We start from the raw sequence: 17593 nt of genomic DNA, 5'->3' as shown, positions 1-17593 counted from the left end.
AACTAGATTATTAAGGTTCCCTATGACCCATTCCTGATGGAATTATGTCACCCACCTGCGTGACAAGTGGAACAGGTTCCAGGAGCTGCAGGAAGAGACAGCCACTCAGTATGATGCTTCCCACCTGTCTGAAGCCAGAACCCTAGTCATGTGACCACTGGGAAAGAAGCTGTGAGCCAAGGTGCATGTGTCACCCAACCCCTGGCTTTGAATTAAGCCACACCTGACAACGCCATGCTATCCAGGGCCCCGCAAGTCCCTGGCCTCTCCCGGGATGCTTCTGGAGGTCACTGTAGTCCACTGTAACTTGAAGGTCTTAGAGGTCCATGGGATCAGGGTTCAGACTGCCCTGACCACTAACATGCGATGGTCCAATGGTCCTGAGTTCTCACCCTCTCTAGGACATTCCTTTCTTAAATGAAAATGGGTCTAAATGGCTTTTATGGTCCTCCTTGCTGTGGCCCCTGCTCTTGTCTCTGACCTAACCCCTGAGCCCCCATACAGTGGCCATCTGCACCCATGGCCACCTAGTGACAGAGCCTTGTCACACCTCAATAGGTTCTGCCACGCACCCCACCCCAACTCCTCCCCCCCAACCCCGGCTCTCTGTGGTCACTCAGATGTCACCTTCTCACCTTCTCCATGATCACCTAAATTAAGTCACCCTCACTCTCCACCCCATCTCTCTAGTGTGAGACCCAATTTTCTTCCTAGCCCTTTGATCACTTTCTCCAGTTATTTTCTCTTTACTCCTCTGGTTGCTTATTGTGTCTCTCCCACGCTAGACTGGACAGTCCAGGGCAGCAAAAGCCTTCCTGTGGCTTCCCAGCACTCTCCCAGCTGCCTGGGACCCCAGGACCCATGTCACTCACTAAGTCTCTCCTAGGGGGTGGAGTGTGTCTGGTGTCCCGCACCCCTGATCATGGCCAGCACCCCAAGGCAAGCTTCACACCTGAGAAGGGGGTGGGTTGGGGGATGGGGGACCTCGTAGCAGACAACTCTAGGTCACCAGGATCTGGGAGTTAGGGCTGGACTCCTGGCTCCACCCCTACTGACTGGTGAAGGTGGGCTCTGGGCTCTGGGCTCACCCCTGGGTGTGTGATCTTGGGCGTCCCTCTCTGAGCCTGCTTTCCTCCGGTGTAAAGCAGGAAGAAGAATCAGACCTACCTAGGCTCCTCAGGATAAATGGAAGGGGACCTTTCCTGCAGCCAGGTCTGTCAGGCACCCCGGATGCAGGGCGGGGGAGGGGCGTGCACAGGCCACCGAGGCCCCATTTGCACTTCCCCGAAGGAGATTCCAGGCCACTGCCCTGCTTTAATATGCCAAGCTTGTGACAGCTGGAGAAGCCAGACAGAACCAATTATCAAGAGTCATTTTGGGACTCCACAAATAATTACCTAGCACCTGCCAGGTGTCTTAGTGAAGACATAGCTGGTGAGGATGAGGACAGCGCTGGAAACTTAATCTAAGAGCAGACCAGATCTCTCTCTCTCCAGCTTTGCTCATTGTACCTGGAGAAGGGACATCCCTCCCCTCTGCCCCTCCATAGGTCCAGGTGAGGGTAAAATAGTCAGCAGCTCAGGAAATGCCCTTATTACACAGTCTGTGAATGGTAAATCAATAAAAATTTAATTTTAAAAGATCTCCCCTCCCCCCCAAAAAAAGAAACTGCCCTTCTCTGTCAGGTTCACCCTTGTTTTAAGTCCTGGCTCCTATGTGACCTCAAGCTCTTAGCCTGACCTTTCTGACCCTCATCCCTTTATTTATAAAAATGAGAATATTGGGATCTTCTCACAGGGATCTTGAGAGAATCTGAAGAGGATTGCATTACAAGAACTTGGCAAAAGGGCGTGGCTCTTGTTTGTTACTGTAGTTTTGTTTATCTACTTGAATTTACTCCTCAACATCACTTACATCGTGCACTGTGCTAGGCTTCATCATGGAATTGTGTTAACAAACCTATGATATTTTATACACATATATATAATCTATCTCATAAGTTAGATATAGCTATGATATTGGGGGGCTGTCTTTTTCTTTTACACACACAATGTCAAAATTACCATCTCACCAATTTTGAGTATACATTTTGATAATTTTAAATATATTCTCATTGCTGGGCAACAGATCTCTGGAACCTTTCCTCCTTGCAAAACTGAAACTCTATATCCCTTCAGCCATCATCTCCCATTTCTCCCTCCTGCAACTCCTGTGTCCTCTTTTTCTAGAAAAATACTATTTTAACTCTGTTCCATAAAAGAACAAGACCAGCCCCATAATTTTAGGACTCGTGCAGAATGAAAATGAAAACGACAAGTATGAGCAATGTCAAGAACAATGCAGCATTAAACCAAGCACAGAGCCCTGCAGTCACAAGGAGACCATGAAAAAAGACCCTGGAAGAAATCAAGGTCTAGGGAAGTTAGGTTACTTTCCCAAGGTCACAGGCAATGTTGAGGCCTGGACAATTACACAACCTCCTTATTTATTGAAAATTTCTGCAGGTAAGGACTCTGATTTGCTCACTGCTGATGGTTCAGGGTCCAGTACAGAGCTGGACACACACTGTTCTCATTATGTTTCTATATTTCATATCTAAGGGATGAGTGATTAGGTCACCCTCATCCAAAAGAATGAGTTTCTTTGCTCAGAGTTTCTCTGCTTTATCTGATCTTGGGCACAACATTCTTATTCCTGCTCTTTTTCATGTTTACCCAGAACCTTTGACTTCTAGAAGCAGTGTGGCATGTGTTTGTCTGCATATATTGTCCCCTGACACCTCATCAGAACATTCCTGGTTTTGAATTCCTCCTTTGTGGGGTGGAGTGAAGTTAGAAGACACTAGCTAATGCAAGGTCACGGGTGACAGGTTCTGGCTCCAGGTAACCTGGAATCCGATAACCAAGTCCTCTGATTTCAACAGATAAGAAAACTAGAACCAAATTGTCAAAGCATAAGTAAAACATGAATTTTCTTTATCACTGTGGGGCTAAATGCTGCAAAAGAGTTTAGGGAGTTAGCCTCATTTCTGTTTCTTGCAATGAAACTTCATTTTTCTGTCTGAATATTTCTGAGATTCTTTGCTGGCAGGGGAAGGAGGGAGAGATGGAAATCATAGGCACATTAATGAATCAATCATAACCCAAATCTCATGGTCTCTTGTCATTATTGTTTTGTGCCTGGCTCCTTTTTATTCTTCCCTTAACAGTTTATTTTCAGTAAAATGATAACAACCTGTGAATCCAGCCAAGAACAAAATCATTATTACCAAAAACTCTTATGGCCTGTGGGTTCCTCCCCTACTTCACCCTTTATCAGAGGTAATCACTATTCTGCTGTTGCATTTTCTGGTTGCCTTTTTTCAGAGGTGTTAAATGTATATGCTTAGCTGACTAATATATTGTCTAGTTTTACTTGTTTTTGAAACTCATAGAAAGGGTATTATACAATATGTCATTTTCTGAGACTTACTTAAAAAAATATTTATTATTTATGCATATAAAAACTGGGGTACAGGTCAGAGGCACAGGGGGTGAGAAGATTCACCAGAGACAGAGTGGGGAGCAGAACAGGCAGATTGAGGAAGTATACTGCTGAGAGGAGCAGCGAGTCTGCTGGGCCATGTGGGTCAGCTCCCTGGCCTGAAATCAAACTCCTGTTGCAGAGGCTGCTGATTACTTCATAGTGCTGTGTTTTAACCCATTGCACCACCAAGAAAGGCCCTGAAACTTGATTTTTTGACTCACAAATAGCTAAAGAGATCCTATCCCCATATTGTTGCACATAGCTGTAGTTTATTTATTTTTCACTGCTATGTAATATTCTGCTATCTGGAGATACCATAGTGTAATTTATTTATTCTCCAATCATGGGCATTTGGATTGTTTCTGTTTTTATGTCTTTTTTTAAAAAAAATATTTATTTATTTATTCATATAGAACTGGGGTACAGGCCAGAGATGCGGAGGATGACAGAATTCACCAGGAACAGAGTGGGGAGCAGAACAGGCAGAATGACGAAGTACACTGCTGAGGGGAGCAGCGGGTGGGCCAGGAGAGGTCTGCCTCGCCATGTGGATCTCCTCCAGGGCAGGCGGGGATCGAACTCATGCAGAAGTGGCTTAAGCTTCTCAGTGCTGTGCTTTAACCCGCTGCGCCACCAGGGAGGGCCTATGTCTTTTTTTTTTAAGTACTAAATAAAGAGTTCCTGTGAAACTCTTGTGCAAGTACATGAGTTAAAGTTTGCCTTGATTATATAACCAAGAATGGAATTACTGACTTGTGGGATATAGAAATGCTCAAATATGCCAGAGAATGTTAAATTGTTTCCCAAAATGAGAAGTCCAATGTACACCCCATCAATAATCATAAAATATCCCACAAATACCCACATCTTACATGTGGTATGAGTCATTCAACTCTTGCCAGCTGAATGAATATTGAAATAATAAACAAATGAATATTGGTGAAACAATAGTTTGATTAGGTCAATTTTCAAAAAGTCAATTCTTATGATGACCTAATCTGTGACCTTTAGCTTTTAATAGATTAATTGTGCCTTAAAATGCTACTAAGAAAACAAAAAATGTCAACTGTGTTGTAAAAATTTTTTTAAATCCCATTTGATATTAGTGATCATAATATATAGTTTAAAAAAAACAAAAACTTCAAAAATCATATGAATAGTTTACATTAAATCATAATATATTATATACTTTTTCTTTATTAGAAATATATTTCTCAATTTAAAAATCTATAAAAAGATATTTGCTCTACATTACGCCCTATGTGCAAAATCTCAGATAGATCACATTATTTATAACCAATGAAATCCATACTTAACTAGAAAGAAACAGAAAGCAAGTAAATATCTAAGGTGAGTGTGAATAAATATTAAGGTGGCTGGTGAGTTACTAGGCACTACTTTTTAAAGTGCACAGACAGGGCTTCCTTGGTGGCACAAGGGGTTAAGGCGCAGCACCATGAAGCCATTGCCAGCCACTGAGGCCCGAGTTCAATCCCTGACACAAGCTATGCAACCTCTGTTGTCAGACACAGTCTGGATAGAGGGGGTACTGCTCCGAAAAATCAGACTTTCCACGCTAACTTATGTTATGACCTCCCTTTTTTGTATAATCATAATATCAAAATATTCTGAGCAACTTTCAGCTTATAATTGGACTGCCTCAGCCACATAAGGCCTGCCTGCCCTGACAAGCAAGCACTGCACCAGAGTGAAAAATTCCCCTGAAGTCAAGTGACTTGACTACTGACTGATTAAAAGCAAAAGGGCTGTTTTTGCAAAGTCTCTCTCACTGCCGGATGGAGGATAACCCAAATCTTATCATTCTATTACCTCACCTAGCCTTCTATTCAGCTTCTGAAGAATTACTCAAACTTCCTATTGTTTGGCCTTTAGATGTGGAAATTCATCCAGGTTGCCTATTTTTAAACTAGTCAAGTTTTCTACCTGCTACACCTTAACGGAATCCACAAAAGTCTTCTGGCTAGTTTTTCAGGATTCTACTATGTAGTCCTTAGATAAGGAAATCCACCTATGTCTCCTATTCAGAGATTTGATTAAACAAGGAATTTCCTCTTCTGTCTCCCAGGATGACTCAGGCAGAAAAACAAAAACCCATTAAGTAGTAGATAAGGTTTAAGGGACTTCTATTTTAGTTGATCTCCACTATAGTAATATTAGTCATAAACTTAGTGCCCCTATGTATGTATCGTTTTTAACCTTGATTGGTTTTAGAATGTTATATCTCAGCTAAAGGGCAATACGACCCTAAACTGTTCTTAGAAAAAAAGATGATTGTAATCTCTCAGCCCAGTTCCTGTGCTGATGTCATCCCACTACTTGCATCTAATGTATAAAAATAAACCTCTGCTGAAGGCAGAGCAGGAAGACTTGCACCCAACTCTGACTCCTGTGTCTTCCTCCCTCCCCTTTCCCCTTTTTTCTCCCTTTCCCCCTTTTTTAGGAATCTCCACTCGCTGACGCCTTCCCACCTTAGGGTCCTGCCTGTCTTGCCTTCAGATACCTCAATAGTTGGAGCTGGTCTCCAACAGATCCTCAGGCAAAAAGGTGACCCACATAGCTCAGCAGACTTCTCCTGTCTCCCAGCTGCTTCCCTCAGCAATGTGCTTCAGTAGATCTGCCTATTCTATTCCCCACTCTGTCTCTGGTGAATCCTCTCACCCCCTGCACCTCTGGCCCACACCTCAGATCTTGAATGCATAAATAAAGCTTAAAAAATAATAATAAATAAAGTGTACAGGGAAAGGTAAAAATCAGAAAGAAAAAATTGGTGTATTTTATTACATAAAAATGAAAACTTTCTGTGACCTCATTTATTAAACAAAGAATGTATAAAGACAATCAACCATTTGGGGAAGATAGACTGGTGATATACTATGCACACATCTGCCTATCTTTTATGTACTTGGGTGTGTAGGCTAGACTGAGAATCTGTATTACTTGTAAGGTTGGATTATGAGGATATATATTCTATCAGCCTTAGTGGGACAGAGCCCCGTTTAACTTTCTGAGGCTGGGTAATAGCTCAGGAGATAAGGTAGGGAATCTACGACATGCGTGGTTTTGATGGAGGTTTGATGGTGCAGTGGGATTCTTGAAAACGATAAAGGTTTAAAATCCTACGATGTGGGAACTCCAGAATCAGTCCATACAAGGGACCTGAGATAGGATGCTTTATTCACTGTATGTGCAGTAAGAAAGTCTCCTTGGGGGTTCATAAAAATATTGACGGATGGGGAGCAAGCAGAGAGAGCAGCTCCATGTTACCCAAAAGAAACTTACAATATTGAGGTTAGTAAGGTAATTTAATGAAATGGGCCATACATAACATTTTGTTCAGCAGTCAGGCAACTCAGATCTCATTGTAAGTTTATCGAATGTGGGCTGTAGATACATTTGATCTGTTTGATGTGAAATGGAGTGAGGTTCCCATAAATGAGAGTGCCAAGGAGGAACAATGTTTTGTAAATGGCTTTTGGCTGTGGAGAACAGTTGGAGGGATCATAGGACTATTCTTTTCCAGGCTATATACAGCTCCCCTGGCTGGGTTCTGCTCCATTCTACCTTGTGACCTAATTTGAGTCCTATTGCTAACCCACCGAGGGTGCACTGACTTCTAAGTTCGCCCAAACGTAGAAGACTCCTAGGAGAAGACTCTGAGACTCGAAAGAATGAAGCAGGACTGTGAAGCGGGAGCCTGGAGTCCGATGTCTGTTTATTAGGACCACCCATGGGTATATATAGGGTCTGTACCTGCAGGGAAAAACAGGAAATGTGCCCTAGCAGGAGGTGGGGTGCATGTTTGTACAGGACCTGGGACTTCTTGTAGCTTCTACTTGAAACAAAGTAGTGAGCTGCAGCTATTTGAAGGACAGAGTGCACTGTGCTCTGCTGACTTGTTTGTTGGCCTTACTGGGGAGTGTGCTCACCCATGTACAACATTGGCCAGGGTGGACAGGTGCACTTGAGGTCCTGTGGAGTTAGCCACAGAGTCCCACCAAGCAAATTAAATTAGCATTAATTTAGGTGTGAAGGGATTAACCAAAGGGCAGTGAAAGGATTATAGATTCTCTAATTTGGAGGGATGAAGACCAAGATGGTTCATCATTTTCTACTCCAATTTTCTCTTGTTAGACCCCTTTCCCATCCCATTCAACTCACACAGAGATTTTTCCCCAAAGTCAGCTATTTTCAAGTGAACCCAAGAACAAAAACATTTTAATGAGTTACCAAGATAAGGGGGGAAAGCATTTGTTATATATGGAAAGTATTAATACTGATATGGTTGAGTTAAACTTCTTTTGCTTTTCTGGGGCTGCCCTTGAGAAAATCTTTTTGCTGCGGTATTACTATAAAAATGAATTTAGCTCATCACCACATTTTTAGTGGGTGCTTGCTAGGTCCAGGTAGAGTTCTAGGGGCTGGGGATAGAGCATGAACAAAAGAGATAAAATCCCTATTCTTAGGTGGGAGTCAGGCAGACAATTAAAAAGTAAAGATACGCCCTGTTAAGTAATGTGTGCTTAGAAGAAAAATGAAACCGAGTAAAGTGATAGAAAACTATGGCCAACTTATTTAGATAAAGTGGTCTTAAAAAAGACTTCTGGGTCCCTCCCTGGTGGCCAATGGGTTAGGACGCAGCACTGCTTCAGTGCAAGTTCGAGTTAGATCCCCAGCCCCAGAGGTGATCCACACAGCGCAGCAGACCTCTCCTGACTTGCCCGCTGCTTCCCTCAGTGTACTTCTTGGATCTGTTCTGCTCCCCACTCTGTCTCTGGTGAATCTTCTCACCGCCCCTGCACCTCTGCTCTGCCCCCACCCCCGGTTCTATTCTATATATCTAAATAAATAAACCTAGAAAGAGAAAGAAAGAAAGACTTCTGAATAGATGATTGACGTCAACCAAGTTCAGTGAGAATTTGGGAGTGTGCGTTTAGGAAGTCCCTGGCAAACTTTGTCGCTCTTTAGTTGTGTGATCTTGTCGTGAATAATTTTTGAGGCCAGCCTATAAAATCCAGAGGATGAGGAAAATGCGTCGCAAATGGCAGTGTTTATTAGTTTATGAATGCAATTTTATTATAGTGTGAATTTTATGGATGTAATAATTACTTCCCCATGCTCCAAGAAAAAAAAAAAAATCCAGTCCTTTGTTCTTGGCACAGTTCCAGGCACATTCTTTTAAGAATGGGATTACAGCTCCTATCACTGAGCAGGCATTCCCGATTCTGCAAATTCAGAAAGCTAGCAATAACTAGCTTCAGTTTTCCTCCTCTAAAAATAGGGGATAATGGTCGTGCTGACCACTTAGGGTTTTTGTTGATGTGGAACTGCCATCTATTGAGTCACCTTACTGAGACACATTGAACATTGCGGCAGGCATGGTCCTAAACACTGGACATGTAGTCATTCATTTCACCCAAAACAACCCAGTAAACCAAGTACTGCTTTACATCAAGGAAAAGTGTGGCACAGAAGAAATCAATCTAGAACCCGGGCTTGGTTCCGACCCCCAGACAACGTGGCTCCAGAGCCTGGATGGTAGAATGCGCGGGCACATAGTAAGGACTCAATACGTTTTTATTAATGATGTTGATAGCAGTTCCAGCCAGAGGCAACTCCAGAATTTCCACTTAGGAAGCACCTAGGGCAGCCAGTTGATTGGAAGGGGAAGCTAGAACAACCATGGTTTAGGGCATGGCAACCATGTTTACTACAACACTGGGGGGCTTTGGGAGGCTAGTGGGTAAGGCGGAGCTACGGCAGCTACCTTGGCAACCACAAGGCAGCAAGTGAAATCTGAGCTCCCCCCCCACCCCCGCCCCCCAGAATTGCAAGTGCGCCGCTCCTCTGTACAGCTTCCCCCGCTCTTTTAGAGCAAATGGTTTCTTCCGTTCTCCCGGCAGCAGCAGGTTCCGCGCTCCGAGTCACAAAGCGCGGGGTCACGTGGGCGGGCCGGTGCGCTTTGTGACGCCACGGGCCCCGCCCCCTGCCCCGCCTATCCGCGCAGCCTGCCCCGCCTCGCGCGCGCCGCCCGTGCAATCCCTGCTTAAGAGACCCCGGAGTGGGGCGCTCGCCCGAAGCCAGGCCGCGTCCGCCATAGTGCCTGGCTTGGAGGTGTCGCCGGCGCCTGGTGAGGGCCGGAGAGCGGCAGGGGGGCAAAACAAAAAGGGATCCAGCGAAGCCTTTGTCGTTGCCCGGCGGTTCCCGGGCCTCTTTTTCGCGGTTCTGGGCCGAAAGGCGACGGGAGCGAAAGGCGAGAGAAGCGCGGAGCACACGGCGAGGAAGCGTCAGGGAGCCTCGGCGGCGTCCCCAGGGTCCGCCAAGCCACCCGGCCGCCGGCGGGGACCCGGGGTGGTGAGGAAGTGCTTCGAGGCCTAGCTGAGGCCTAGTACCGGCTTTGTGTCTGAGGCGGCGGCGGCGGCGGCGGCGGCGGGGGGGAGGCGGCGCCGGGGCGGCCTGCGGGAAGGCCTCTCCTCCGCCGACCGCGCGTTTTCGGCCTAGGCCGCGGGCCCGCTCGTGGCCTCCGGGGAGCAGGCGAAAGGGCTTTGTGTGTGGTGGGGGCCTGGGCCTGGGCCTGGGGAAGCTGACGCCGGTTGTCCGGAAGCCAGGAGGAGGCGAGAGGCCGCTCGTGGACTCCGGGCCTAGGCCCTCTCCCCTCAACCTTCTCCCGGGGCCTGGGTCACCCCCATCCACGGAAAGAGAGACCGACCGGGAGGTGCGGCCGCGCTATGGACCCCTGACCCCGCAGGGTCATTCGGACTCTTAACGTGTGGACTGACCGCTACTGACTGCACCGCCTGCCCCCCGTCTCTGCCGGCCCTTAGCATGAGCGAGGGGGACCCAGCCGGGTGACATTGTGCCCGTTGGCGGATTCTCCATTTCCCCTTTCCCCGTGCTCGTCGCCTCCTCCCACATGAAGTGATTGAGTATCGGGGGGGTTCTGGATTACTGTTTTTACGAACCCCAGCTTGTGGTTGGGGGGTATTTAATCTGAGGCCTTAGGGTCCTTCCGTGTCTTTTCAGTGTTTTATGTGTGTACATATTTTGCTCTTAAATTGATAAATATACTTATATTGAGAGTGTCCACGTCTCCTCGCTGAACCTTAGGATCCTTTGGCACCATGTCCTGTGTGCATTATAAATTTTCTTCTAAACTCAACTATGACACCGTCACCTTTGATGGGCTCCACATCTCCCTCTGCGACTTAAAGAAGCAGATTATGGGGAGAGAGAAGCTGAAAGCTGCTGACTGCGACCTGCAGATCACCAACGCGCAGACGAAAGAAGGTAAAGGCCATATGGGCTCTAGACACTCGCTGTTCCGTAGATAGCAGCTTAGCCGGGCACAGGCTACCCGCCCTCACGTCCCTGTCGGCACTGTTGGCCCTGATACTTTTGATACAGTTTTCAAGGCGCCCCCCCCCTCCCCGGAGGCTCGCAGCGGCCAGCTCTGGAGTTGCATTGGACTCCTGGCGTTCTGTATACTCGGATTAGCCGAAAACGAAATCCAATCATTGCTCCGAAGTGGATTTTTAAGGGTGGGGGGTGGGGGGGCGGGGGTTTCCAGGTTCTTTGGATCTGTGCCTTGTGGCCCTTTCTAGCTTGACTGGCTCGCGAGGGGGAGGAGACAGGCGAGGCCTGTTTGTTAAAGCAGCGGTAGAGACAGTTCATGACTTCATACCCAACAAAATTTGAGGATTTCACGGCAGGTTTTATGTCTCATGTTAGCTGGGTGTTGCCTGTCTCGTGGAGGAGGGCTCCCCTTTTTAACATTTTTGTGTGTGTGTGTGTGGATTAAACTTGACTGTAGAGATTGTTTTTAGAACTTGGTATGTTCTGATGTGGCTGCTTTTGTGTGTAAGTTCCAGAATTAATAACAAAGTATGGAGCCGAACTCTTGGCTCAGATTAGTTTACCATATTATATGACTCTCTGAGTGAAGAGCAAAGTGTAGATTTTTCTTTTTTAAAGTAGTAGTTGTTAATATATTGGTACCAGGATACGGAGACTTAGACTGCTCCCGTTGAGTACAGATAACCCACTGCTGTGAATAGACGTTGCTCTTTCTGAAAGCCTTTTAAGATCGTGGGGATTAAACGGTAGAGAAGAAAATGTACCAGCCAACCTTATAAAATTCTGACTCTGAACTTGTTTTGGTTTCTTTTTCTCAGAAATGTAATGCTGATGTGTAGCTTACTCGTTTGAGTTTTACCAATGGGATAAGAAAAAGTACAATTCTAAATTTAGGTTTTGATCACTAAATTTGGCTTAAGGTGTGCCAGGTTCTTCAGGGTTTTTTGTTTGTTTGAGTTGAGCTTGGGGAGAGTTCTTCACTTTTAGCTAGTAGTTTGGTAGGTAGAGTAAATCTGCCCTGTGAAAAAGCTGTTTCCTATTCTTATCCAAGCATAATTGTATTATGTTAATGAGCAGCTCTTGGCATATGATGATTCAAATGTTAATTAAGAAACTTTATTTACTCATCTTAACATGTGAAGGAATACTCTTCCTCCTTTTTTAAAACTTGTCATACCTGAGGGACACTTCATATGAGACTCTGGTGATAGTAATTGTGGCATCCCTCTACTTAAGGAGAGGAAAATTGCTGAGAATGATGAACACCTGAGGGACAGCTGTTAAAATATTTTTCAAGAAATATTTATTTTGGGTAAATACTCTGTCTTTAAGGCCACCAGAAGTATCCCTTAAGTATTATTGTCACACTTTACTGAACAGATGGAGTTTATAGTTTTATAGTCTAACTCAATATGTTAATGATAATTATAAATTAGAGGATATTAAGGCAATTTTAATATTTTTCTTGAATCTCCCAATTTAATTGTTTTGGTTAGGTCTTATCCATTTTTTCAACCTGGTAATTAAACACAACTTAGTTACATTAGCTTAGCACAGGTTATAGTTGAAGGCACCCTTGCCCACAAACCTATGGGTTTTGTGATCTTTGTGGGTGTTTTTATCCCCCAGGGCAGGAAATTATGTGATACATGATTTTCATATACCCTGAAAGTTCAGGGAGTATTTTATCCTGTAGTGTGTTTCATATTTGTGAACTGTCCTCATTGGATAAAACACTGATAACAGATCAGTTAAGAAAAAGAGCTTCAGGGGAGAAAATGTGCCTTTTATTCAATCTTCAAATTAGGAGACAAAATGGTCACTAGTAGTGTAGAGGATAGTCCCTTAATGAGTTTTATGAGAAATGCTATCCAGAGTCACCAGACAGCTAAGAAAAAATGCCATCCAGTGAATTTAGGTACAAAATAAATGTTTATAGCTTCATAGTTAGTATATTGCATAGGAGAGAATGCTGGATTCAAACTTAAGTTTGTTTTGAATTAATGGTTAAATTACCCAACCTACAATGTTTCTTGAACAGCTTTGGAAATCTATACGTGTTTAGGAAATCCTTAAATCTTGATTAGACTAACTTGCTTGGCTTAGAATTTCATGTGTTTTAGACCTAAGAATCCTGCATCTTTGTTTCTAGACTGACTATTTTTAGATGTTTTTACTCTATAACTTTCCCATGTAAACTTGTTTTCCTACTTCATCTTATACCCCTACTCCCATCCTCTTTTCCCTTCTCAGCCCCAACCCTAATCCCAACACCAACTTTCATTATGAACTCAGTGTGAAAGTTTTGGATGCCGAAGATGAAGTACTTTTAAAAAGACTCATCTTTCTCCATTTCCCAAATGTCTTTTTCATCCATCTAATCCTTCATGTTTTAGTATCAAACATTAACCTTGGAACAGAGAAAGGAGCTCTTTTGAAGCTAGTAGGCTATTTGTTGAAATATTGTGAGGGTAGGAAGAAATCATCAGTGTAATTCGGGTACTTAAAAGGTTAGTGAAAAGTGTCTGGCTTAGTTTAACAAGCCGCTGTGCTCTTGGAATTAAGTTGTCCTGGAAGGGCACAGTCTGAGTCTTAAAACACGTATTCAAAAACTTCCTGTCAGGTGTTTGATACCAAGTTATAGTTTGAATTTTTTATCTTAAAATCTCTGAAGAGATTTCTCATCTTTTCCTAATTTTCCTCGCTTGCTTAGAATTTAGAAACTATCGCAAACTTTTGTTTGATAATATTAATGACAATAATATTAACTTGGTGTGCTTGTATGTAGGAAGCTGGATACCTGTGACAGCTTGCTGCTTGAAACAAACAAAGTATCTTTCTGGAAAAATAAAATATAACAGAATGCTAATAGTAATATGATTTAAAAGACAATTTGATTTCTGGAGATACATAGGTTATAAACTTAGAATGCTTATCTGTGTTTAGAAAAGCTTGTGGTAATTGGAAAAACAGGTAGTCAGCCTTTTTGAGTTGAGTAACAAATGAAGTAAGTTAACTCAGTAACTTTGAAAGCATGAACCCCAGGATCTGATTGTGTAACGCCGACAGAGATGGTTTTTGCATCTACTGCCCCCATAGTGGTTTTTGTTTTTAGTAGTTTTACAGATTCCTCCTTTAAACAGTTTTCTTTTACTATAGTTAAATCATCAGCCCAGTTACTTTAATTTTATTATTAACAGAACTATTGCAAGTAATAATCTAAAGATTGGAGAGATTGAATTTGTTCATCCTGCTTCCTTGTCTTTTCAGAATGACATCACTGTTCATCCAGTTGCATAAGTCAGGAACCCAAGAATTTACCTGATTCTTTATCAGCCCCCCTTCTCTCCAATCAGTCCATCTGAAAGTTTTATAATTCTACCTCTCAAAGCATTCTGACTCCATTTCTCTTTGTCACATCCCAGCATAAACCATCATTATCTCTTGCTAGGACTAAACAGTCTCCTTACTACTCACACCCTGTTTCTACTCCTTTTCCTGCATTCTTCACTCAGGCATTTAACAGATTTTTGTTTTTGTTTTAAATCCTTCAGTGACTTCCTCTTTCACTTAGAAACTATAAATCATATATGGCCTATATATTTCTACTTACATTTCATGTCATCCTTTCAACTGTTTCGCTGTTTTTTATCTCATTTTTCACATGCTTTTCTCTCTGTCAAAATACTTTGTCCAGCTCTCTTGCAAGCTTTTCAATCTTTAAGTCTCAAATGTCATGCCCTTAGAAGCCTTGCTGAATCGACAGGGTTAGAAGAAATAATTTTTTCTTAATAGTGCCTTTTTCCCATGTTTGGCATAACTGGCTAAGTAAACTAGAGAACCAACTTAGTTCTGCTTGACAGATCTACAAAAGTAAAGATGTCAGAGCCATGAACTTGTTTGATGCTATTTGGTGTCTTTTAAAGAGAAACCCCTGTGGCTTTATTTGACAGTAATCAATAATCTAGATGTAAGGAATAAGTATATAGCAAAATTCTCTTGTATTATATTCATATTATGTCTGGTTAACATTTTCTAATTCTGAGGAGTATGGTTTAACTTAATCCCCCAAAAGAAATTAAACTCTTTATCTTTTTATTTACAGAATATACTGATGATAATGCTCTAATCCCTAAGAATTCGTCTGTAATTGTTAGAAGAATTCCTATTGGAGGTGTCAAATCTACAAGCAAGACATATGTTATGTAAGTATCAAATCTTATGTATTTAATTTCTTAAATATTATGTATTTATTTTAGAACTGAACTCAATCTTTGTGTCTTCTCAATCTTTAAAATTATGAGGATGGATTTGGTTTTTCCTGTTTAGTCCCCCAGTTAATCGCAGGTAGTTAAGCATAGAAAATATTACTAGGATTTTTGCTTTTTCCCAGTGAATAAATATTTCTGTACCCTTCTTGGGTTTTTGTCTATATTTTCTTTTTTTTATGATTGCCTCTTCATTTCTAAAATGTTTCTTAGGAGATCTTTCCTAAATATTTGACAGTATCAGTAGTATTAATTCTAATGCTGTTAACTCCTCATCAATATGAGGCTTTTGAATTTACAGATTTTATGAACACAAACATTGAGCTCAGACTTAGATTTGTGCCTTGATTTCATTTTACTACCTGACACCAATTGTATGAATGTAAATTACCTAATGACTATGTCTCAGATTCCTCAAAATAGGAATATGAGCTGAGAATTGTAATAATGTCTGGTACATTGTGAATGCTCTATTGGAGTAGGAACACAGCAGTATATTTATAATTAACCTAGAGTTTAAGAAGTTCACTAAAGACTTAACTTCCTTAAGATTAAGAATTTTTCTTGCTCTTTTGTAATTTTAATGGGGAATTATATATGAAAAGGGTAGCCGTTTAGGCATCTTTTAAAGGGTTGTGATTTCCCATTAGAGATTACTATTCTTATTTGCAATTTTGGTAGATTCTACTTTTGGTCAGTGAAAAGTTCTGAAATTTGCCAGTCTTAGGCTATGTGTGTTCTTAGAATTGAGGTAAAATAAAGTCAATCACTGGAGCTTTACCTTGTGAGGGCAAGTATTTTAAGATTATTCTCATTAATTTGTTATTAAGTTATATTCCATATCTTAACATTTGGACATTGTTTTGTGTGTGCCCATCTAGTTACTTAAAAAACAGGTTTTTTTTTTTTTTTTTACTTATAAATACCAAGTAAAGTATGTGCATTTAGCTTTCTGTAATTTAAGAAATTATAGAGAGAGAATTATTTCCTAGAACCTAGTGTAAAGTTACACTTTAATTCCCCAAGTGCTTTTTTTTAAAATAACATTCCGTTCAGTAGTTTCTTGGTACTCAAACTCTTGAGGAGTGAAGTATTTGAAGTACATGACAAAATGCGGTTGACTTTTACACAGAATTGCATGTTAATTCAATGTGTATGATTTACTTGGTGATATATTTGCCTCATAAGTAATGCCTGAGGTTTGTTGAACAAATACTAGTATATTAAAACTAACATCTCAGGACATATAAGTGATAACACAAGTTTAAAACTTCATTTGTATGCTAACAGTTCTTTATGTCACCAGGACATAAACGTAAAACTTAAAATTAAGCAATCAAAAGATGTATTTAGCATCCCAATCCCTGTCCCCATTCCTCTGTTGATATTTAATAATTTCTTGAACTTATCTGTACGTACTTTTTGAAAAATTGTCCAACTTCCATAATTATTTAATTCCTTCTTTTAAATTAAAATATTGCTATCAAACTGTTGTAGTTTTTCTGAAAGTTAGAATTTTCATTTAATCCTTGGGTCTTTTTTTTTTTTTTTTTTAAAGATTGATTTATTTATGCATCCAGAACTGGGGTACAGGGCAGAGGTGTAGGTGCGGTGAGAGAATTCACCAGAGAGAGTGGGAAGCAGAACAGGCACATTGATGAAGTACACTGCTGAGGGGAGCAGCAGGCGGGCCAGGAAAGATCTGCCACACCATGTGGATCACCTTCGGGGCCAGGAATTGAACTTGTGCTTCATAGTGCTGTGCCTTAACCCACTGTGCCAGCAGGGAGGACCCCCCCCCACCAACCCCCCGGCCTCAGTCATATTTTTAAATGGAAGTTCTATTAACCTGTCTGTGTGGATTTGGCATTTAGTTTTTTATAGCACAGTAGTTTCTTAGGGATCTAAATCATAATTGCTAATAGTGGTCTTTAAGAAAATCTATGTGTGCAAATTTATACTCGCACCTATTAAAAACTGGGGAATAATCCAGTTTAACTTAATAAGAAACAAGTCTGTTAAGAAATAACCACACATTTTTGAAGTATGAAACTATTCCTATATAGTATGGGCAGTCAACGTTAAAAAATAACTACAAAGTTTTTAATACAACAAAATGTATATTATACTGACTGGCATATATTTACTCCAGGATTCCTGAGTCTGGATTATACTTAAAACCATCTTAAACTGTTAAAAGGCATAGATTAATCTAAGTGTATACATTACTTCAGAAATTGGGTATATTAAGGTATCTTAGCACAAAAGTTCATAAATAGCTATTCGTAGATAATGTTATTTTTGTTCTTGTTTTTTTTTTTTTAGAAGTCGAACTGAACCAGTGATGGGAACTTCAAAAGCAGTATGTAAAAACACAATCTCACCCTTTTTCTACACATTGCTTTTACCTTTATAAATGTAGCGGTCAA

General features: G+C 41.8%; 1 protein-coding gene across 2 annotated transcripts in view; it reads left to right on the top strand.

Moving 5' to 3' along the window:
• The first annotated feature begins 9623 nt into the window (after window positions 1-9623).
• The window catches only part of RBBP6 (retinoblastoma binding protein 6), a 29337-nt gene continuing 21367 nt past the window's right edge, over window positions 9624-17593 (top strand). For both annotated transcript variants that reach the window (XM_004692058.2, XM_004692057.2), the window contains exons 1-3: window positions 9624-10830; window positions 15002-15101; window positions 17490-17526. In XM_004692058.2, the coding sequence (XP_004692115.1) occupies window positions 10665-10830; window positions 15002-15101; window positions 17490-17526 (303 nt within the window). In that variant the 5' untranslated portion in view covers window positions 9624-10664. The remainder of the gene's footprint in view (window positions 10831-15001; window positions 15102-17489; window positions 17527-17593) is intronic.

This window comes from Condylura cristata, unplaced genomic scaffold (assembly GCF_000260355.1).
Source record: "Condylura cristata isolate star-nosed mole 26May11 unplaced genomic scaffold, ConCri1.0 scaffold00032, whole genome shotgun sequence".
NCBI classification, from domain to species: Eukaryota; Metazoa; Chordata; class Mammalia; order Eulipotyphla; family Talpidae; genus Condylura; species Condylura cristata.
Note: the sequence above shows the minus strand (reverse complement) of the source record. Positions and strands in the feature narration are given on the sequence as shown.